At 42.8% G+C, this 24,853-nt stretch overlaps 1 protein-coding gene across 1 annotated transcript in view; it reads left to right on the forward strand.

Moving 5' to 3' along the window:
• Nucleotides 1-871: 871 nt before the first annotated feature.
• Nucleotides 872-24,853, forward strand: part of LOC126251686 (sialin-like) — a 109,101-nt gene continuing 85,119 nt past the window's right edge. The window contains exons 1-2 of the mRNA XM_049952273.1: nt 872-987; nt 23,970-24,193. Coding sequence (XP_049808230.1) covers nt 927-987; nt 23,970-24,193 — 285 coding nt within the window. The 5' untranslated portion in view covers nt 872-926. The remainder of the gene's footprint in view (nt 988-23,969; nt 24,194-24,853) is intronic.

Here is a 24,853-nt window from a genome sequence, read left to right on the forward strand (position 1 = left end):
TGTTGTGAGCTTTGAGAGAGGGTGACGGAGAAAAACTAGATGAGTTTTGTGTAGAAGGAAGGTGCTGTTCAGTCACGACATCACCTTGGTTGAAGATAAGACTGCATCCGTTGCTCTATCGAACATTTGTGTAAGTTATTTACGTTTTTCACAATGAAAGGTTACTTTTTATATCTAGTTTATAAAAACCCTGTATATTACTGATAAAACACACTTTTCAGGTCTTTAATATCAATACATGTGCGTGTTTGACACTACTTGTACATTCAACAAACATTTCAAACAGGAAGGAAGTATGGAAATAGTATAACAACCTGATGTGAATGAAATTTTTTTCTGGCATTACGTCGCGACTTTTGCAATTGAAACTACTATTATACCCGATGTTTCTATCGTCTTTGCAACGGCCCTCTTCAGGGTCACTAAACTATTTTATACGGCCTGAACTGTTGCAAAGAAGGTGGAAACTTCGGTTTAATAGTAGTTTTGGTTTCAAGATGATTAAATCTAATGCCCAAAACGATTTTATACAAATTGACACTGACCATGGAAGCATTCGACCTTATAACATCTTGTTCTGTTTGTTTTAATCTTACAAAGCTGTAAGCCCCCCCCCCCCCTCCTCGCCCCCTCCCCCCAAGGTGAACTGTATATCTGGTCCGTTTGAGACAAAACGTACACAGGGCAACGGTGTGTCTGTGGACTTGTCGGTAAGAACACGATCTTGCCAGTAAGCAGCTCTGAGATTTGTGGAGCCCAATCCTGAGCTCGTGCCCTGCCCCACCCCGCTACCCTGTCCCCCCCCCCCCCCCCCCCCCACTCCGCTCCACGGAGTATATAAAAATAGCTGCTGCGCTGCGTACGCAGTACAGCGAGCACCGAGGCTCAGGCATCACGTACTGCACCGCAGCCGCCCGCCCTTGCAAATGACAGCTGCAGACGACATGACGGGGCAAGCATCGCAGCAGAAGCCGCACGACGTCGACGGTAACCCTGCGTGGTTTGCTCTTGTAGTTCCTGTTAACACGTCTTCCCTCGTGCTTCCCCAAAGACAAACGGGAATGTTGCATGGCATTGTTGACTGGCGAGTCCCATATGAGATCAGCCTTCCACGTCGTATAGGGTTTTTATATCAGCAGTCTTAGAACACATTTATTTTTTGAATTTGTGTGTAGTGTCGTATAAGACCATATCATGGACGAACTGCGGTCCTTGTAACTGGTTTAAAAATCCACTTAGAATTCCATAATTTGCTGTGGAATTAATTGTCGTCACCTAGACAGATCTATTATTCCACAAAACCACATCAAGGACTACACGTGTTAAAAGGAGTATTGAGAATGTTCGGAACATATTTTTGCTTAGCAAGAACGAGGGAAACATACTGCAGCTCATGCTGAATAGTCAACAACAAACACTCACCTCAGCAGACGAAGGAGTGGAGTAAAAACGAGTATTCAAAAATATTATGTAATACGCGATGAAAGTCAATTTTGGCGCAGTAAACATGTGGTCGAGGTGGCACTTACTAGCAGTGTTCTAAGTGATGAGTTGAGTTTCGCAGTAAAATCAGTGAAGGTTTAAGTTGTAGAATCTGTTGAAATCGGCCAACAAATCGTTTAAAAAGGTGATGTCGAAATTGTAGCTTTTGCTTTTATCAACTGTTGTAGGTTCGTTATATTCTAGTTTCTTTCCCAAATTCAACGGTGTTGCGTAGTCAGTTAAATGACGTACATATCGTTCAAAATTACAGGAACTTTAATTTGATATTAATATCGTTCTATGACTACTCCACTTATTTAATCGCTATAATCATTTGCTGGTATTTATCTAGAGTGCGTTGTTGTTTATGAAAAAGTTAGATACATACAAATGTTGAGGAACGATCGATGCCGGCCTCTGTGGCCGAGCGCTTCTAGGCGTTTCAGTCCGGAATCACGCTGCTGCTACGTCGCAGGTTCGAATCCTGCCTCGGGCATGGATGTGTGTGATGTCCTTTGGTTAGTTAGGTTTAAGTAGTTCTAAGTCTAGGTAACTGATGACCTCAGATACTAAGTCCCATAGTGCTTAGAGACATTTGAACCATTTTTGAACGATCGATATCTTATGATTTGTGACAAGGAAAGGCATAGTGTCAAGTACATTCAAATTAATAGCGAACACAAATCACCTTGCTTTTGCTAGACAGGTGACGGTGTCGGTATTGTTTGACGTTGTGCTGCTGCGAGGCTGAAGAGTAATTTGCTACATCTAGTTTAGTACAGTTAAATGTGTAAACGTTAAAATACTTTCAGTACTTCGTTTCAGCATGTTTATTGGTTGCAACAAATGTAAAACAAGAATGAAGAAAAGAAATGACGACGTAAGTTTGGAATCCGTTGGATGTTTTTTACGTTAGTTTTAAGGACATTGCATACTGCATATCGTTAGTTTTGAATATGTTTCACTCGACACAACTATCAATAAAATAGCAGTTGTTCTCAACTGTATATCATAATTCTTAGTTTTTTATTCAGTCAATCGGGTTAAGTTTTCACTGGTCAGGGTATCTATGTACCAGTTACTGCTTTAGCTTCAAATGGCAGCTGCCCCATCTGCTTGCATTATTCTGTACTAAAAGTAACGGTTTTAGTATCCCTATGGTTTCTCGTAAGTATTTCAATTGTATCTCCATCTTCTTACACTCTCTGGTGCTAGTGAAACGTCAGAAAAATCGTCAAACAAACGTCTACCGAAAAACGAGACACAGAAGCCAACAGGCAGTTTGTCAACAAGTTGCCACGAAAGCAGTAACAATTTTGCCACTTCTATTTCACCTCAAACCATCTGTAGTACGACAAGTGGTACAAACGCAAGAGATGAAGTGAGAACTGAGGAAAAAAGTGTGTAACCTAGTCAGGTCCACCAATTCAGTTGTTCGGTGGAAGAGAACGTCGAGAACAAGAAGAACTGTGAACCCTTATTCCCTGTTGGTCGGGTTGTAGCGAGGATGGCAACACGTTCGAGAAAAAGCAGAAACGCTGCCCTGTAAGGGTTGCAGGCTTGGGCGCAGCCGTCTAGTGCGAGAAGGAGTGCGAGCTGGCGCTATCTCGGAATGCTGATGAACTGCGGTATCAGTATACGCCGGCAGTAGTCGCGTCGAGTCGCAGACCTCCTGAACGGGTGGAACTGTTCCCAACGCGGAATTTCTCGTCATCGTCTCGCGACAAACCCGCACTTACTCGTGGTAGGACGTCAGACACAGTTATGACGGGTCGACGTAGCAGCCGCGTTTTTATACTGTTCTTATGGAAATAAGGTGGTGATGGTAAATAACCCGATGTTCACGAGTTTTGGGATCTCATGGACGCAATGCCTGTATAATCCTGACAAATAACAAGGGAGGTCCTCAGCTGAGGACAAAAATCCCATAACCGTCTTATAATGATAAGGAAAGAACGGTACGCTGTATGTTGGGTTGGGTTGTTTTGGTGGAGCAGACCAGACAGCGAGGTCATCGGTCTCATCGGATTAGGGAAGGACGGGGAAGGAAGCCGGCCGTGGCCTTTCAAAGGAACCATCCCGGCATTTGCCTGGAGCGATTTAGGGAAATCACAGAAAACCTACATCAGGATGGTTGGACGCGGTATTGAACTTTCGTCCTCCCGAATGCGAGTCCATTGTGCTAACCTCTGCGTCACCTCGCTCGGTGGTACGCTGTAGATTGCAATGGGCCTAACAGCACGAAGCTGCAGACTCTAGGAGAAAAGCGGTTGAGGAAGAAACACGTGATAGTTTTGGATAGTCTCCAGAAAGACGCTCTACATTATCTTTGGAACATCCAACACATTTGAAACTGTTCGTGTTTCAGAAAATTGATATTTTTAATGACAGTACAATTTAATTTCGCGCAGTTTTGAAAACCACACACCTTAGCTACTTGGATCAGTGGCAGTCATTGTCTGAGATTGGAGTGATGTAATCCAAGAGGGAAGAGTGCCTATTGGAAAATCAAACTTTTGTGCCGCACTGCCTGGTATTTCATGTAAAAAGACAAGTGATTATTATGATGGTATTTTCAGAAGCTTATTGAAACATCTCTATGTCATCTTCCACAAGGCCGTCAACCATTGTTATGGATAATAGCCTATATATTTCTGTTGTTCATGGTAAGACACTTTGGCTATCATAAAATATGAAATTATTCATTGCCGGACTCCATCTACAACTGCAAAGACAAAAATTGCAAATACCTGCCGAAATACCGGAGCAAAATGTTGGAAATTCTCACACAAAAGGAGCCGCAATTTCCCACATTCCCCACTGATGCCTTGCTCGAATCTATATCCTTACTTTTCAACCACTCAAGGCCTATGTGGGATACAGAGCTTACACAATGTGCAGTTGCCTGATAGGTTTGTTCTCACGGTTCAGATGCAGATTTTTCGCTAATGATGTAGCCCGAAGTCATAATCGCAAGATGAGGCCAGTGAAAGAAATGATTCCGCCATGGTGACTCTACTTCTGACAATTTGAATGATATGAAATGGCTTTGAATTATATCCATTTTGGGCATGCAAGTATCTACAAAAGCTATTCGATATTGCAGTGCCAGTGTTATTCATGCATATTTATGCATGTCTAAAGGAACAGGCACTGCACAGGCTACAGGCGTCATGAAATACATTTCATGTATTCGCAATTGCGAATATGTACAACCATCATAAATGAAGTGGCGATTGTGAAGATTTGTACCCGACGAGGACTCGAACCCGGATTTCCCGCTTATCGCGAGCAGTCGCCTTACCATTTGGCTATCCGTGATCGTCTCGCGCCCAGACCCTAACTTTCATATGTCGTCAACTGTGCGACTACAACCTGTACTCGTACATCCATTATGTATATTCCCGTACAAGTGAGACATTTTACGTCAAAGTCCCTTGCCCGTTGTCGTCGAATAAATTCGATATCGCAGTCCCTTGCCCGTTGTCCAATGTAACAGACGCTGCGACGACTGCAGCCATTATGAAATATATTTAACGTGAAAGTTCCTGCCAGATTAAAACTGTGTGCCGAACCGAGACTCGAGCTCGGGACCTTTTCCTTTCGCGGGCAAGTGCTGTACCATCTGAACTACCCAAGCACGACTCACGCCTCGTCCTCACAGCTTTACTTCTCCTACCTTCCAAACTTTACAGAAGCTCTCCGCTGCAGAATGAAAATCTCATTCTGGAAACATCCCCTACGCTGTGGCTAAGCCATGTCTCCGCAATATCCTTTATTTGCTAGTTCTGCAAGGTTCGCAGGAGAGCTTCTGTAAAATTTGGAAGGTAGGAGACGAGGTACTGGCAGAAGCAAAGCTGTGAGCGGGGCTTGAGTCGTGCTTCGATAGCTCAGATGGTAGAGCACTTGCCCGCGAAAGGCAAATGTCCCGAGCTCGAGTCTCGGTCCGGCACACAGTTTTAATCTGCCAGGAAGTTTCATATCAGCGCTCATTCCGCTGCAGAGTAAAAATCTCATTCTGGATATATTTAATGTATTTGCAATTGCGAATATGGACAATCATCAGCCGTAGAATGGAATGACGACAGTGAAAATTTGTGCGCGACCGGCACTTGAACTCGAAGGAACATTGCATCACAATTCGGAATAACACACGCACTGCAATATCGTATTTAACCGCCCATACCTGCGAGCGAGGGAGGTTAAATCAAATGCATCGCTTCTCAATTGCAAAAAACAGGTAGACTTGATATTTGGCGATTGCAGTGCCATGTACCACGAATGAAAAACAGTGGATTTAGTAACCCGCACATTTTTTGGCGTAGGATATGAATATGCTATAAAATGGGGTGGTTCCCATCTGAAAACGCAGAGTTGACCTCGCCCAAACAGGAGGGATGGTTAGAAGGTGACCAGTTCTAGCACAGACAGATGTCCCCTTTACTGACATTAATTTTTTACCTTTTTCGTATGATGCGTCGTTTTGGAAATATTTATTTGTCTCAAGTTAAAACAGACACTCAGTATACCGTAATACATCGGCATTTTTCTGCTTCTCGTTTATAATTAACCACTAATAAATAGTTTTTAAGAGCGTCAATATAAAATTGTACTTAGTTATTTAAAAGAACACTGAAGTATTCTATTATTTTAATGTTTTAAATCTATTGAACATTAGCAAAGAAACTATAAGAAAAAATATTCTATTTACGGACTTAAGTGTTAAAGGCTCCAGATTAAGAGTTCTCCTGTATGAACGAGAAAATATTCTTTCAAAACGGCGTACTGTGAAACGAAAGTATCAGTCAATGTTTAATTGTTGCCACACTTTCAGGACGCGTCTAAGACCATCTTTAAACGCAAATTCAACAGCTATCTGTGTGCTGATGGTTGTCGCTGTTGCAGGAACTTCAGTTCGCAAAAAAAAATTATTCAAATGGCTCTGAGCACTATGCGACTTAACTTCTGAGGTCATCAGTCGCCTAGAACTTAGAACTAACGAACTTAAGGACATCACACACATCCATGCCCGAGGCAGGATTGGAACCTGCGACCGTAGCGGTCGCTCGGTTCCAGACTGTAGCGCCTAGAACCGCACGGCCGTTCCGGCCGGCTTCAGTTAACAGATTGGCATACCTGACAGAGTGTGGGGTCGTGCTGTGTGTTGACGAAGAAAGAATAGTTAGGATGAAACTTGATAACAATATAGTATTTCTAAACTGAGTCTGTGTTCTTGTTGCTACAACTGCTTCCACGTGCTCTCAGTTGGTAATTGTGTGAGTAAACGGTTTTCCAGTTAATGTATGATCCAAGCTATTGTAGAGACATCATAATGAGATACAGCAGCAAAGTTTACCTCCTTGATAAGCCTGGAAACCGGTCTCCCAGCCTTCTTCAATGGTGCTGTGACTCCCATACCTACCACCAGTGCTTTTTTTCTAAAAAAAAAAGTCTGAGGGTACTCCGACATTGGATATAATTCAACGCAAATTAATTATAACTGAAGCATGGGATGCCACCCGTCTGCTTTTAGCCGTGACGTCATCAACATGTCGAACTACGAAAAAAAAAAAAGAGTATCGGACTCTTCAGTTGACTTTACTATAGCAAGAGAACAAGTAAAAAGTAAAGTAGTTTGTTAGTTTTCTGCTCACCTCTTACCTCCAACTTAACTTACAAGTTGCAACGAAAGACAGTACACAGTTCGCACAACCGACAAGAACGGAAGAGCAAACACAAACGAATAAAGAACAACAAAACAAAGATGGCAATGTATCACGAAGGATCATGGTAGCGGGACCGTAGAGACATCTATCGGTTGCTCGGCGTTTGAGCGTACGCAAATCCGCTTAGCACTATCATCGGCCACTATTAGCGGGCGAGGGCACTTCATGTTTGTCGAACGGGCTGCAAGCTATTACGTTGCCGAGAACGGTTGCCGCAGCTTCGAAATGCTTGAAACAGTCAATGACATCGCTTTTCCCACCAAAAACTGCACTGGTATCGTTCGTATTGCAATTACCAACACGAAAATATGAAATAAAAAATTTTCGTTCGTGAAATAAATCTTTGGCACTCTTCGAAGCTCTCAAAATCGTAAAAATTTACTTTTTCGATGAAAAAGTTTAGGGGCACGCATCCCCCAGCGTTCCCCCAGAAAAACAGCACTGCCTACCACACTCTCATAGAATATGAAAGAATGGTTCTAAGGAGTACCCGCCGTGGTGCACTACGGGAAGTTGCCCCCCCCCCCCCTCCTCCACTCTCCCTCAATTGGAGAAAAAAAGCTTTGTTAATCGGCTTTACATCTGTCCTCGTCAAAGAGACACAGATATGACTATTGGCAAGTGTAGCCACACCGTTTTATATGAACTATCACAATTATTTCCTATTTCGTCATTCACTACAAAAACAAAAAAATGTCACCCCCAACAGCTAAAGTCCTGTGTATGATCTTGTCCACTATCGTCAAAGTCTACAAGTGTTGCGACGTAAAACACGTAGCAGATGCGAAATCGGAAGATGCTGAAATCCGTACCATATTGTTCAGCTGTACTCAAGTGGAAAATGCCATTCCAGGGTGAGTTATCGCTGAATTATTACCTGTGAGAGATTCGACACCTGAGACGTTGTCACCAACAGTAACATCGCGCCCACTATATACTGTAACTTTTAAACCACTTCGCTTCGTTTCGAATTGTTGCTGTGCATTGTTCTTCAAAATGGTTCAAATGGCTCTGAGCACTATGGGACTTAACATCTGAGGTCACCAGTCCCCTAGAACTTAGAACTACTTAAACCTAACTAACCTAAGGACATCACACACATCCATGCCCGAGGCGGGATTCGAACCTGTGACCGCAGCAGTCGCGCGGTTCCGGACAGAAGCGCCTAGAACCGCTCGGCCACCGCGACGACTGCATTGTTCTTTAACGACATCATTTCATTCAGTAGGTTCTCAATCTGTACGCCTACGTAGATAATTCACTGACAAAATGTCGTGAAACGAGCAAAAGAATACTCTTGAAGTTAATTGATGCAGTACAGAAGTGATTAAAGAGGGATACTCGTGACGTAGTTGAACGCTGCAGCAGAAGGATGTTACATAAACTAAATCAGAAACTTTCTAACAAAAAGTTCTTAATACACCATGTAAGTTCAGGAGATTCTGTACTAAAAGAGTGAAATCATGTTCATACAGGTTGATTCAAAAAGAAAGAACAGATTTCTTTTGTTTACTACAGATAAACTGTGAATGATAAAAATACTTTGCTATGTCACTAGATAGATGAAGGTTGAAAGTTTTATGTTCGCGCAGACACTGTACCATACAATCAATGTGAGCACAATGGGTTGCTTGAGAAATATCGAAACGGTAGCCCACTTCATTCCACACAGGAACCAACAGATCCCTATTTATCGAATCGACAGCTTCAACAATTCGATTTCTCAACTCTGAAGAGTAGCTGCCATAGGTGGGACAAAGACTCCGTCTTTTATATACCTCCAAAGAAAAAATATATCAAGTTGTGAATTCTGGTGACCTAGGACGCCAAAAGTAATGAACAAGATCTTGTTGTCCATCTCTTCCACTCCAACATTGTGCGATAGTGTTGGTAAGCTAACGACGTGCCTCAAGGTGAAATTGAGACGGGGCGCCGCCATGCATGAAAATAATATCATTGGAATCTTCACGAAGTTGAGTAAACAACCAATTTTGCAGAATGTTTAGGTATGACATTCCTGTCGCAGTTTCCTCCGCAAAAAAGGAAAGATCCATAAACTTTGTGAACAGAAACGGCACAAAAGACAATCAATTTCTGTGAGACTCTTTGAGGTTCGAGGACGACATCGAGATTTTGTGGCCACAAAATCCTTACATTATGGCGATATACTTTACCCAATAGATGAGACGCCGTTTCGTCCGAAATGATGAGTCACTCGGTGGAAGTTCCCTCCACCGTATTCCGGAGAAATGAACTGCAAATTCGTAATTTTTTTTTTTTTGGGGGTAGCTGGGGCACAATTATCGCAGTAACGGCAATGTGCAAGGCCTCATATGCAGGCGTTGTTTTAGAGCACGCCAACCCGTTGCTTGAGGAAGTTAAAGTTCCTGGTCTGCTCGTCTTGTGAACTGCACAGGGCTCCATTTGAACGGATATCGGCTAAGCTCGATATTTTCATCAGATGTGCGTGGCCCTCTTCATGTGCAATCAACTTTTACGCCAGTCTTAAATCTGCTTGTGCAGAGGCAGCCTCTCGCTAAATCGGCGGCGGAAAGAACGTTACACTTGAACAATGGATTAACTTCCCGCAAATCTCGACACACAAAATCATTTTTCTTGAGGTGTAGTTGCCATATAGCTACAAACAGAAAACAGCGCAGCATTGTCAAAACTTTGAACCTTCCTGTAACTAGTGACATGCACTATTTGTTTCTATCTTTTACAGTTTTTCTCTAATGAACAACCGAAATCCGCTCTTTCTTTTTGAACCACCCAATATGATAGACGCACCGTTCCTGGAGAAAATTACGGACTCTCTTCTCGCGGCGGTCTTAGTGACAGGAAAGTCTCCTTCTTCCGATACACATTCATGCGCCAAAACATTATGAGCATTACCTAGCGCGAGACTAAATGCCGCCTGGGTGCACTGCAGGCAAATGACGCAGTAAGGAAAGTATAAGTGGAGCAGAAGCGATCGGGGAGTCATTCTAGCGGCGATAAGGTATAACAACGGGTAGGTGATCAGGGGTGGAGCGTCCACACCTCATCGTAGAGCGTGGATGCGGTCGTGTCCGAGGACCTAGAAGTAGATAGCCTCGGAGTACTGAAGCAATTTAAATCACTTAATAAAAACAAGTCGTCCAGTACATAATGTATACCAGTTAGGTTCCTTTCAAAGTAAGCCATTATAACAGCTCAATATTTAACAATCATATACAACTACTCGCGTGACGAAATATCCGCACCCAAAGACTGGAAAGCTGCACAGGTCACACCAATATTCAAGAAAGGAAGTAGGAGTAATCCTCTAAATTACGGCCTGGATCATTAACGTCGATGTGCAGCAGGATTTTGGAATATATTCTGTTCGGATATTATGAACTGCCTCGAAGAGAATGGTCTATAGACACATAGTCAATACGGATTTAGAAAACATCGCTCTTACGAAACACTACTAGCTCTTTACTCACACGAAGTGTTTAGTGCCGTAGAAAAGGAATTTCAAATTGATTCCGTATTTCTAGATTTCCAGAAAGGCTTTTGACACCGTAATTCACAAGCGGCGTGAAGTCAAATTGCGTGCTTATGGAATATCGTCTCAGTTATGCAAATGGATTCGTGATTTACTGTTAGTTACTGTAGTAACTGACGGAAATTCATCGAGTAAAACAAAAGTAATTGCTGGCGTTCCGCAATGTAGTGTTATAGCCCTTCTGTTGTTCCTTCGATTTAGGAGACAATTTGAAAAGTCGTCTTAGGTTATTTGCAGATAATGCTGTCATTTACCGAGTTGTAAAGTCATCAGATGATCAAAACCAATTGCAAATCGATTTAGAAAATATATCTGTATGGTGCAAAAATTGGCAAATGATCATAAATAATGAAAAGTGTAAGGTCATCCACATGAGTGCTAAAAGGAATCCGTTAAACTTCGGTTACACTGTAAATCAATCAAAAACTGAAGCCGGCTAAATTCAACTATATACCTAGGAATTACAATTACGAAAAACTTATTGGTAAGAAAACATAGAAAATGTTGTGGGGAAGGGGAATAAAAATGTGTTATATTGGCAGAACGCTTTGAAGATGCAATAGATCTACTAAAGAGATTGCCTGCTCTACACTTGTCCGTCCTACTTCGGAGTACTGCTGCTCGTTGAGGGATCCTTACCAGATAGGATTATCGGAGTGCATCGATAAATTTCAAAGACGGTCATCCCGTTTTGTAATACCGAGAAATAGGGGAGAAAGTGTTACGGATATGATACAGTATTTGGTGTGTAAATCATAAAAACAAGGACGTTTTTCGTAGCGGCGGAATCTTCTGACGAAATTTCAATTTTTCCTCCGAACGCGAAAATATTTTGTTGATGCCGACCTACGTAGGGAGAAACGATGATCCTAATAATATTAGGGAAATCAGAGCTGGCTCGGAAAGATATATAGGTAGGTATTCTTTTGTTCGCGCTCTGTTCGAGAGGGAAAGTTGTAGAAAATTAGTGTGAAGGTGGTTCGATGAACCCTCAGCCAGGCACTTACGTCTGACTGCAGAGTAGCCATGTCGACATGGATGTAGATGTAGATACGCCATCATCCAAGCGAACAGCCGCTCACAGCATGCACCATGCCACGAACGTAGGGCCCTGCGAGCAGTATTATGCCACAGCGGACATTCTTCTGAGCTTCCATAGACGTTCGGCAGTAATCGTAGGCGTCTGGATAGGTGAAGAATTCGTGAACATTACTGCGGACTACCTGCATCCCTCCATATCTGTTGTCTGCCCCGAAGGCGATGCCACAACTCCCCGTGACCCATGGCAAGTTCCGAGCTACAGTGGTTTGAGGAACACGATAGTCATCTCGCGTTGTCTTGGCCGCCAAATTTGATCTCAACCCGATGGAAGACATATCGGACGTTATCCGTGCCAGTTCCGGGCCCACAAACCATCAACCCGTAATTTACGGGATTTCGTGACCTGGTGCCACATATCTTCCTAAAACTGTCAGTGAATTGTCGAATTCATGTCACATAGGATCGCTGCTGTACTGCTTTCCAAAGATGGACTAACACGGTACAAAGGAGATGGTCATAGCATGTGGCTCATCTATGTGTGGATGAAACATTTCGCTATAGAGCGTAGAGTGATTCCACTCGTTACTGATTGTTTCTCAAGCGATAAAATGAGTGAGGGACCTATACATTACATTTAGTTGATTAGCAGGCATCTTGTAAAAGAGCAAGGAATTAAAACAGAAGACTCCGATGTCCAGACGGGTTGAGGATTTCAGTTATCTACACAATATTTCCACACAAGACCTACCACTTTATGCCAGTGACAACAAACGATGCCCTTAGGTGTGCTCGCTATCTGACTCAGCAATATAATCATCCCAATCGACCATCCGTAAATAATCTTCCGTCAACCATAACCTCGGAACTCACTGGCTTAAATCACACTGTTGTCATAAGAACGATCTCTAAAGCAATTTCTCAAAACTAGCTGACGTGAAAGTGACATATAACTGTGTGTCATACAATGGCCATCTAAGTGCATTTTTTGTGCCCTATTATATAATGCGCCGGTTTAGTTATCATCCTCACAATCTCATTTACTGTTTGACGTCACCACAATCCCATCGCCCAGCTATATAATACGAAATACCTGGAAATACCCAACATCTGCTGATATTCGCAAGCTAGGTATTGGACACTAAGAGGTTTAAATATATAACAAAGGCGACTGGACGCACTTTCCACAAAAAGTCATAGACTATTTAAGCCTTCCCACAATGTTCAGCTTCCAGGGTGGGCCAGATAAACAAGAAATAATAGGAAACTTCCTGGCAGATTAAAATTGTGGGGCCGACCGAGACTCGAACTCGGGCCCTTTGCCTTTTGCGGGCTAGTGCTCTACCATCTGAGCTACCGAAGCACGACCCACGCCCGGTCCTCACAGCTCAACTTCTGCCAGTATCTCGTCTTCTACCTTCCGAACTTTACAGAAAATCTCCTGCGAACTTTGCAGATGGTAGAGCACTTGCCCGCGAAAGGTAAAGGTCCCGAGTTGGAGTCTCGGTCGGGCACACAGTTTTAATCTGCCAGGAAGTTTCATATCAGCGCACACTCCGCTGCAGAGTGAAAATCTCATTCTGGAAACATCCCCCAGGCTGTGGCTAAGCCATGTCTCCGCAGTATCCTTTCTTTCAGGAGTGCTAGTTCTGCAAGGTTCGCAGGAGAGCTTCTGTAAAGTTTGGAAGGTAGGAGACGAGATACTGGCAGAAGTTGAGCTGTGAGGACCGGGCGTGAGTCGTGCTTCGGTAGCTCAGCTGGTAGAGCACTTGCCCGCGAAAGGCAAAGGTCCCGAGTTCGAGTCTCGGTCGGGCACACAGTTTTAAATCTGCCAGGAAGTTTCATATCAGCGCTCACTCCGCTGCAGAGTGAAAATCTCATTCAAGAAATAATAGTTTCTTCAATGCGGAATCCTCAAAAATATAGTTGTTATTGATGCAAAAATAGACGCAAATAGTAAAGCTTCTAAAGAAAGTCACTGAAGACAAAGATAAACGACAGAGTAGAACATATTATGTAGCAGCACCAAAACGACAACGGAAGGCTTTGTGTATTGCACGTGGCAATGTCACCAGTGCTGAGTCACCGTGGGAATCAAGTGACTGTGCTGCCATGGCGTCACGGAGTGTTACGTGTGAAGAGTGTTAAAAGCGACGCGGCCTATGTAAACAAGACGCCGTAAGCCGTAGCCATGTATGACCAGGTCTTTAGAAGGTCACTCCAAACTATTACGGTTTATGTCACAATGTTTTGCAACTTCGTTCCTTCTTTTAACGGCATTTGTCAACATTGCTATACATTCAACTCATTACTTAGTTTCGAAAGTCTGTAATATTTCATAATGACGAAATGTATTTAGGCGCAATAATTTAGAGTATTGTAACAGCAGATGCCTCAGAGCCCTAAAAAATTTTGATCACATTTTTAGGTTGTCAGTGTAACAATAACCAGTGCCCAGATACCTGAGGAAGAGCCAGAAACCGAAATAAAGAAAAAGCCGAAATGTTATCTTCTGTCTTCAAATGTTTATCTGAAACGAAACTCAGTGAGTATTTTAATTATTTAATACACTAGCCTATGCTGTGCTACATGCTTATCAATACTCGAGTTGCTGAAAACAGCTTAAATCGGTAAATCTCAGTGCCCCGGCACATTCTCTGTTGAGAGGTAATCATGGAACATAATTGATCTCAGACAACGTTACGAGAGCCTTGTTCGTCTTAGCTGCAAGAGAGCGCAGGTTTGACCTATACTGTTTACAAAAGTAAGCGCAAGTAATGAGCGCAGAATATGGACTGATTGAAGCCCAAATAAAGTCGAAAGTAACGAAGAGCGGCAGAAATAGTGGTAAACTTGACATCAAAATTTGGATCCATGTGTTAGACGAAGTGATGGAATACCAGTACCTTGGAAGGAAAGTAACTGTCGAAACAAGGAAGATACACATTGCTGTGTCTAGTACGGTGTAGGAAAACCGTTAGCATTTGAAACGGCTATCCATCGTCTCCGATGATGATCATGTTTGGTTTGTGGTGTGCTCAACTGCGCGGTTATCGGTGTCCGTACAAATTCCCAACCTTTGCTCAGTCCAATCTCGCCACTTTCATGAGTGATGATGAAATGATGAGGACGTCATCTCGACGCAGGCGAAAATCCCTGAACCCGCGGGGAATCGAATCCGGGACCCCGTGCTCGGCAAGCGCGAACGCGACCGCGAGACCACGAGCTGCGGACAGTCGTATCTGAGTCGATAAATACAGGCCCTGTATAGTTTCCAAAGGACTCTATACTATTCTTCCTGGAAAATAGGGGCAACTCTACTTAACGACGATGGAGGTGAATAGCGATCACGCGCCCTTCTCTCCAAATTATGAGGCATGTTCAAAAAGAAAGTGCACTGTTAAGCCTGTTAAGGCGGTGGTTCTATTTGTTTTCTTACGGTTGGCAACACTGAGTGGTAGAGGGGCATCCCCTCATCTGAGCAAGCATCGCAGGAACACGGTAGTACATAAACGTACGTTATTATAAAAGAAAAAGAAAAAAAAGTCGTAAGTTACATGTTCTTTATTAGCTCAAGAGTCACCGTTAATAAAGGACATAGTGCAATCTACGACCTTTTTTTTAAAAAATAGTAGCAATAATGGGCCGGCCGCGGTGGTCTAGCGGTTCTAGGCGCTCAGTCCGGAACCGCGCGACTGCTACGGTCGCAGGTTCGAATCCTGCCTCGGGCATGGATGTCTGTGATGTCCTTAGTTTAGTTAGGTTTAAGTAATTCTAAGTTCTAGGGGACTGATGACCACAGATGTTAAGTCTCATAGTGCTCAGAGCCAGTAGCAACAATGAGGTTGATTTACCACTGCGTCAAGATGGAATGAAATAATTTTTATGATGTTTGCTTTGTCAGGCATCCAGAATGCCGGCGGCTTCCCTCCGTAAAATGAATTACAATATTGTGAAGATAAATATGAGCGTAAGGTTCAGTAAGCAGTGATTCGTTGAGAAACTTGTTCCTTTTATTTATCCATAAACATCCTAGGATATGCTTATACGCATAAGTGTGATAGGTCCTGATTAATATGAAAATTAAATGCTTTTACACGGAGAAAGGTAAGATTAATGTTTTAATTTTCATTGCACATTTTAATGCTGTGTTGCATATGACTGTGGCTGATTTTGATGATTTGCTTATAATTTTAAACATTTGTGCATGGGAGAGTGCCCAACCGATTATCGGGTCACAACAGCATAAACTAAATAAGCCTCGAAAAATTTATTGTCACTCAGCATATCACAGGGTTAAGAGACCCAAGGCCCCCTTTCTCTCTGCAGAGCGTATTGTCAACATAACGGATATTGTTTTCAGTGAAAAGCAATTGAACATGCTCAGCAAAGGCCTTAAGTATAGCATCCAACCAAGGCTAGACAATACTATTGCCACGTTCTTGGTAACATATGGTATAATCGCTCTTGGTGCTTCTACCTGTAACAAATCTGATAAACTGGGAATCGGTTGTAAAGCGAGTGAACTTACTGAGAAGGCCACACATGCTAGGCATGATTAAGACCATACGATTCTGGCCTAATGTCATTGTAGACTGCACTGACCAAAGGGATTCCTCTGTCGTTATTTGAAAGGTAGGAGACGAGGTACTGACGAAATTAGAGCTATGACGACCGGTCGTGAGTCGTGCTTGGGTAGCTCAGGTGATAAAGCACTTGCCCGAAAAGGTCCGGAGTTCGAGTCTAGGTGCGGCATAAAGTTTTAATCTGCCAGGAAGTTTCCCCACTGTCATTGTTCATGAAGCTTACTACACTGATAAAAACACAGCGGTTTTTCCAGGACGATGATATTCGCGAAATAGATTACAATCCTGTCGAGACCTATACCAAAGAGCTTAAGGCTTCCTTAGAGGCGTACACGTATACCATCACCCTCCCCTTCCCCCCCCCCCCTCCCCCCCATACCTTTTACCCAATTTTAGAGTGATGAATCATAAGGCCCCTAACATGCACGCACAAATTAGGGCTCACAAGATAGCTTTCTCTATGCGTTCTGTTATTAATATGATTGAGAAACCACGTTAGCCGGTCTCTAAATTTTTGCTTCAACTGATTGGAAAAGAGTTCACATTTCGCGAAAATTTTGCCATTTCTAATAGAACCGAACTTGTACGACTCTTACAGGATAAATATTTATCTCCAGGCTGCACTTAACTGTCGTTCACTAGAAGAGACTATTTCAGTTACTCAGGATAACATCTTGAAGCACTGACGTCGGGCCGATCTCTGTGGCCGAGCAGTTCTAGGCGCTTCAGCCTGGAACCGCGCTGCTGCTACGGTCGCCCGTTCGAATCCTACCTCGGGCATGGATGTGTGTGATGTCCTTAGGTTAGTTAGGTTTAAGTAGTTCTAATTCGTGGCGGGCCGCATCAAACCAGTCAGTAGACTGATGACAAAAAAAAAGGGGACTGATGACCTCAGATGTTAAGTCCCATAGTGCTTAGAGCCATTGGAACCATTTTGAACTGACGTCTATGATCTGATGAAACTGTGGAGCTTATAGCTCCTATTAGGCTCTTGACTTCGTACAATTGCTTCACTTTTAACAACAAATTTTATATGCAGTCGGATGGCTTGGACTTTGCAGTTGTCTTGCGGCGTTTCTCACTGATGGATTCGGGAATTATGTGGAGTGTGACTATTCAACCCGGGCCTCTGCCATTTCCAAAAAAATACGCTGTTAAAGACGATATATCGATGACATAAAAATTATTTTTTGACGGTGAAAGATCTGAAATTACGTTTGTGGTCGAAGAGTTTAACAAACTTCACAGCGAAATTATTTTTATGCATGAAATCATGTATAGCAATAGTATTCTCAACTTCTGTGATTTGCAGGTTTGTCTCACTAATAATGTCATCAAATTTGACGTTTATCGTAAGCCTTCTACAAGCGATACAATTATACACGCTTCGTCGTGTCATCCCTGTAAGTAACAGGTGAGCTACTTTAGATCTGTGGTACATCGTATCACTGAAATTCCGCTTAGCGCAGAATCTATTACAAAGGAGGTGGAAATCCTTAAATACATCCCTCTTTGTAATGGATAGGGGCCCTCCATCATTGATAAATTATACATGCAAAAAAAAAAAAAAAAAAAAAAAGAAAAGAAAAATCGCTATGCGAGCGAGAAACCATTCCCAGGGCAATATTACAGCTTTGCTAAGTTTCCATTTTTAGGTAATGTGTCCTACGCCACAGTAAACTCTTTCGTGGTGTAAATATAAGAATAGTGTATACCCTCCCTAATAGAATCCATTACATTGAATGTCCAGAGAAAGATAAATATGCTACCTCTGCTGTCTATAACTACATGTGAATGTCAAGCAGCTTATATTGGCCTGACTGGAGAAGCGCTTTTAAAAATTAGGTTTTAGGGGCAGTTACTAAGATGGGACAGGTTAAGTATAATTCCGTCTTCGCTGACCATCCTAGATCCAGTGGCCACCAGCCACCTACACTCGGGGACTTAAAGGCTTTACACCACGCTCTCAAGGGAAAGACTCAGTCCACTTGAAATACCGAAATTGTTAAACATTCACACACTAAGAAGGATATGCAACTCAGTGACCAGTAACCCGGCAAAAATAAGGCTTTTATAATTGTATGTTTCCCATTTTCAAACAATATATTAGTTTTTAGCTTTTTATTACCAGGGTCTTGGTCGCTTGTCACTTTTATGCTATCGTATTTTGTCTTTTTAGGATTGTTACCTTTTAGCCTTATATTTGTAATCTTCATTTTGTTTCTCTATGTTTTTTTACTTCATTATTCTTTTACACTGTTTTTGAACGTATGGGTTTTCTATGCCTCCGTAAATAGTACTCGATCTAGCACGTCTTATACTGTGTCTATTTTTGTATGCTCCTTTATGTTTTTATTTATTTCTCAGTTTGGCCGTTTGTATTTGAATGTTTCTCCGTTATCAGACTGTAGTCCGCCCCCGGTAGCTGAGTGGTCCGGTAGCTCAGCGTGTTCGGTCAGAGGGCTCCTCGCCCTCTGTAATAAAAAACTGAGTAAGGAAATCAACGATGAGGGCTGCTCGCCCTCTGTAATAAAAAACTGAGTAAAGAAATCAATGATCACCTTGAACGGATGTCTCGTGACGTCCGCCCAGCCCAAACGCAACGAACAATACCGAACAAAATGAAAAAAAATGGTCAGTGCGACAGAATGTCAATCCTAAGTGCCCGGGTTCGATTCCCGGCTAGGTCAGAGATTTCTCCGCTCAGGGACTGGGCGTTGTGTTGTCCTAATCATCATCATTTCATCCCCATCGACGCGCAAGTTGCCGAAGTGGCATCAAATCTAAAGACTTGCACCCGTCGAACGGTCTACCCGACGGGAGGCCCTAGTCACACGACATTTGTTTTTATCACACTGTACACCCGACGGCGGCGCCGCAATGCCCCTGTAATCACTACTAGGCAAATATTCTGCTCGAGCTCGTCTCACTCATATGCATGCACTATGTGAATACGGACGGGCCTCCGTCGCCATTCTAGTGTACGGCTGTGTTTACAGTTTGCGCGGCGAAGTCTTGTTCTGAGCTACTATGTCTGTCGTCGCCTCCATGGGGTTATACGCATTTTTCATTTCTCCCTCAGTCTCTACTCACGCCTGATACCGGTACTTTTATTTATTAATCTTTAATATCTTTTTCCGTATAGGTTGCTTTCAGTACCTTTCATTCGGAATCGTACCTCCTTTGACGGATGCTTTTCGGCAGAAAATTGTTGTATTCTTAACGTGAGTACCATTACGTCTCTCTGTCTAACATTATTCGGTCGGTGTTTGAAGCTTATTTTTCTTTTATGTTAGTCCAGCTTAGGACCTCGCTGGATTAATTTCGCCATCCCCTTATATTTTCAAATAACCTGATGATTCCCCATCCGAGCGAAACGCATATTCTTGGATTAATAAAGAAGACTATGCAACGTACGCCTGTCCTTTTTTTTTAAAAAAATAAAAGACAGAATGGAATAATTTTTAATCTCAAGTTTTAGTGTCCAGTTGCGTGAAATATGTCGGAAAGAAATCCCGCCAAGTGCGCGATCTACGTTCTGTGTTCCGCTTCCTACTCGAGAAAGAAGTTCAAATGGCTCTAAGCACTTTGGGACTTAACATCTGAGGTCATCAGTCCCCTAGACTTAGAACTAATTAAACCTAACTAACCTAAGGACATCACACACATCCATGTCCGAGGCAGGATTCGAACTTGCGACGTAGCAGTCGCGCGGTTCCGGACTGAAGCGCCTAGAACCGCTCGACCACACCGGCCGGCGCGAAAGAAGTAACATCTCCCGAAATATTTTTGCGAATCAAAACGATTTACGGTGAAGGTTTTATAACTAGAACGCGTGTGTTTAAGTGATATTGGAAGTTTAGTGGTAGCAGGACAAATGTTGACGAAGACCTTCCATTCTGACCGATGAGCTGGTGAAAAAAGTCGAGGAAACTGTTCGTGAAGCCCAACGATTGACACAGGATGAAATTTCTGCAATGCTTCCAGAACTCTCCAGAACTGTCTTACACGAGACACTCCCAGAAACGCTGGGCTACCTAAACTGTGGGCAAGATGAGTCTCAAAACAGTTGACAAAGCAGCACAGGAACAATCAGGTCAACAGCGCCCGTTAGTTTCTTGAGCGACTTGAAATGAAAGGCGAGGATTTTCTGAGCTCTATTGTGACGGAAGAGGAGACGTGGGTGCCTCATTACACGTCCGATACAAAAAGATAATCACAGTGGCGTCACACCAATATCCCATCTGCCAAAAAATTCAAAACCACAATTTCGGGCAAAAAATATCTAATATCATCCTTCCTGCAAAAAAGTGGCAAGTGCACTTGACGATGATGGACGTGCACGCACCCTTCTTTCCGAAGTAGACCACAAAGTGTCAACAACATCGAGCTGTGGCGACTGTGGTGGGCAGAGGAGGTGCGACAAATCATCCTCGTTCTCACGGACTGACACTGGATGATGCGAGATTTGCGCACAGGAACCCTGCCGTCTTGGGGAACAAATATTGTACCGTGGGATGAACTCTATCACTCAAAATGGTCAAATAACCCTTGACAGTAATGCAATCTTGCAGAATAACCACGGGGCTCATGGAATACCACGATAAGGCTCCCCAAATCATCACCGAACACCCCCCACGCTTCAGTCTTGCGACATAAAGTCGGCGAGAAGTTGGAAACATGTGAAACGAGACTCATCCGACCAAATGACTTTCTTCCATTGCTCCACAGTACAGATTTTCCTGTTACGGGCATTTGCATCACTGATGAAATGGCTTTGGAATTCCAGCTCGCCCTGAAATTCTCTGCTCATAGGGCACCCTTTGTGTGGTTTTGGTGCTGATAGGGTTCGCGAGTGCGACATTATAGCTTTCATATTTCGACTCAATCCTGCTCAAACTCCGTTTATCACGATTACTCAATGCACGCTTTCGTCCCCGTTGTGACTTAGCCGATGACGTTTCTCCGCTTTCCCTGTACGCGATATAAACCTTCGATACAGTGTCTATTGAAACACCGTTCATTCGGCTACCTCGACTACGGAAGCACCCATTTGCCCACTTTCGAATTCACTTAGGTCCGACATAACGCTCTCACAACTACACAGAGCACTGTTCTCACCATGTCTTACACTTTCTTCGTAGTGACGACATTGCACAGGTGCCGTTTGTGGCGAAATACAACAGCGCATCGTGTAGGTTTCGCTAGCATCTGCATTTAGTTAGTTAATTAGTTAGTTTGTTACGTGTTCCATTGATCAAGCACAGAAAAACCGTTATGATGTGGGACGTGTCAAATGCACAAGAAAAGCGCACAGGAAACAAGTTTTTTTTCTCTTTTTCTTTTTTTTTTTTTTTTTTTTTTTTTTTTTACATTCTAGTTGTTGTGTATATAATTCCGCGTAGTCAGCGCGTACACAACTTCCCCACTAGAGCGCGCCCCGCTAAGCACAACAGCGCAGGCGCAGCGCTCGTCCGTCTCCGCACTACGAGATGGCGCTGTCTTAGAGACGGACCAAATTCTGCTTCCGCCGATCTGCGTATTAATATGTAACACAGCCAATGAGATTGCTGCTAACGTAGAACCTTTTCTCCTCGCGGATCACACTCGCGCAGTGATACCTGAACGCGCGAGGTATTATAACGAGTGTACAGACCTCCGATTAGTCAGTCTGGAGGCTGAAGAGCGGCGTAGTAAGCTGCTGCCAGCCCGCCCCCTTCGGGGGGAATTGAAATTCAATAAAGAAAAAAAAAAAAAAAAAAAAAATCAGTCTGCACTAGTCCGTACCAGTCTGCATTCGTCTACATTAGTCTGTACCAGTCTATAGTCAAGTTTCAGTCTAAGCCTAATAAGATTATCATATTCCTGTACATAGCCATGAAGAGAAATGTATAGACACTATGTCAAGTATCAGAGATATGTGAAAATAAGATTAACGTACCAAGACCAAAGGAACTTCAGATTTTACAGTTGTAAATAGCATTCAGAATCAAGTTAAGTAATTTTATGTTGTTATTATTTTAATAAACGTGTGTGAAAATTAATCAAGTTCTGTTTAAAGTTGGTCACCGTCCATCTGCTACTCTAAGCGTGCAAGTGGCATTTCTATCGTCTGACCTAACGGCAGAAGATAAACACGCCACGATAAGATCACGAGACATATTGCTGACACTCGCCTACTTCGTTAGAGCGACAAGTCAAATAATCTGATGGTGTGTGTACTGAAGGTCTTGCAGTACGTACACCACACTAGTGTTATACTTAAATATTTGTCTTATCTATCCCATTCCCTTAACTGGCACAAAATGCATATATTATATCTCTAGATTTACTCACTCATATTCAAGAATTCATCTATGGTATACAAGGAGTTGTCAAGGAGGTATGATTTCAGTTTCTTTTTGAAACTATCAATGCTGTCTGTCACACGTTTTATTTCATCTGGTAATTTAGCAAAAAGTTTTATAGCAGCATATTTTACCCCTTTCTGTGCCAAATATAGGTTAAGTAAAGGATAGTGTAGGTCTTTGCTTTTTTCTGGTATTGTAATCATGAATGTCGCTGTTGATTTTAAACTGTTCTGTGTTGTTGAGAAAAAATTTCATTACTGAGTAAATGTATTGTGAAGCAGTTGTAAGAATTCCTATCCTTTCAAACAGATGCCTACAAGATGTGCGACTATGAACCCATACATTATTATAATTACTTTCTTTTGAGCGGTGAATACCTTTTGCCTAAGTGTTGAGCTGCCCCAGAATACTATTCCGTATCACATCAGAGTGTGGAAGTATGCAAAGTATGTTAGCTTACTAATTTCTACATCCTCAAAACTGGCAATTATTCTGATTGAAAAAGTTGCTGAACCTAGTCGCTTTAGGAGATTCAAAATATAAATTTTCCAATTAAGATTTACGTTCAACCACACATTTCTAGCGGCATTTCCACATTTCTGCCCAACCCCTTACAAGAAATAGACTAATACAGGCAAAGAGAGCATTCTTTGCTAAAAGAAATCTGCTAGCATCAAACTCAATTTTAGAAAGAAATTTATGAGAATGTACCTCTGGAGAAAAATTGTCTCGAAATGATGTATGGGTTGAGGGAAAACCGCAAAAGAAAAGAAACGGTGAGTATAAGCCGAAAATTATGTGGACTGATAAAAAGTAGTCTTCTGCACAACCGGTGATGCAAAGATTAGGTATGAGGAAAACACTAACTAGAAGAAGTGGCAGGATGGCAGAGCATGTGTTAAGACATTAAGGAATAACGAACGTGGTAGTGTAGGTAACCGTAGAAGGCACAAACTGGAGGAAGTCATTGTGATCTACGTCCAACCAGTCAGGTGACAAATGAAAAAATGTCTGCTACACTACATAAACGGTCTTCACAATGGATATTGGTTCCAGGCCCGTTACCACGGTACATCCAGAGTCAGCCACAGGCACAATCAACTCTCGTGTATGCGCAGAGTTCTTACCAGTCACAGATGTTGTCAATTCTCTTGTACGTGCAAAGTTATTACCAGTTAATCCGTAAGTCTGATGAACTGTGCCTGTGTCGGCCGGAATTTTGCTGTTCAAGTTCGGTGCGTGCTTATGTTCACAGGTTTCTGGAAGACCCGCCACACAGTCTTGATGCTGAATTTCCTGGGCCTGGCCGTCAGTTACGCGATACGCGTCAACATCTCGGTGGCCATAGTCGACATGGTGAACAATACGGCTGTCGCGAGCCTCTACAGCGAAGGCGACAGTCTTAACAGCTCCTCCATCGTAACTGATCCTGACGCCTGCCCCGGAGGACCAATAGAAGCAGTAGATATTGGACGCAAGGTGAGTGACATGTCACTAACAGCAACGGGGTTCCAATACGGTATAGAGCATGACTCTAGGCGCCGGTACTCGAGGACCAACAGTTGACAGTAGTAGAAACTGTTTCTAAGTCATTACCATGTTTACACTAACTTTTCGTGTTTTCAGCTAAACCTATATTGAAATACAGGCTACCCATTAAAGAATCTCCCAGTTATAGATTCTAACAGTATCAACGGTAACCACTGCAAAGTGTTGGTTCAGTGTCACAGTTAAAGAGTAACTCCAACAGTTTTATACGAGCACATGCACGGGTACTGTTTCGTTGTTTTTTTGCTTGCAGTGATCTGAAATTTCAGTTCAACGTCCGTTTCGTTTATAGTCTAATAGTGGTCCTCCTATGTGCCCATAACAACCACCGATGATTTAGTCAGTTCGCAACGTCAAGTTGTGTGTGTAAAGGGAAAAGGACAGGACGACCAAAAGTGCATGAGGAGGATGTTGATTTTGTCAGAGCGTCTTACCTTCGTAATCCTAAGAAGTCTGCTCGGAACGCAAGTCTTGAGCTTCAGTTGGCAAACACGACAGTGTGAAAGGTTTTAGGGAAACGCTCACTTTCATCCATAAGTTACAGGGTCAGAGAGTCGTCAACAACCTGTACAATATCAAAGGGATTTCCAA

Source organism: Schistocerca nitens, chromosome 4 (genome assembly GCF_023898315.1).
Source record: "Schistocerca nitens isolate TAMUIC-IGC-003100 chromosome 4, iqSchNite1.1, whole genome shotgun sequence".
NCBI lineage: Eukaryota > Metazoa > Arthropoda > Insecta > Orthoptera > Acrididae > Schistocerca > Schistocerca nitens.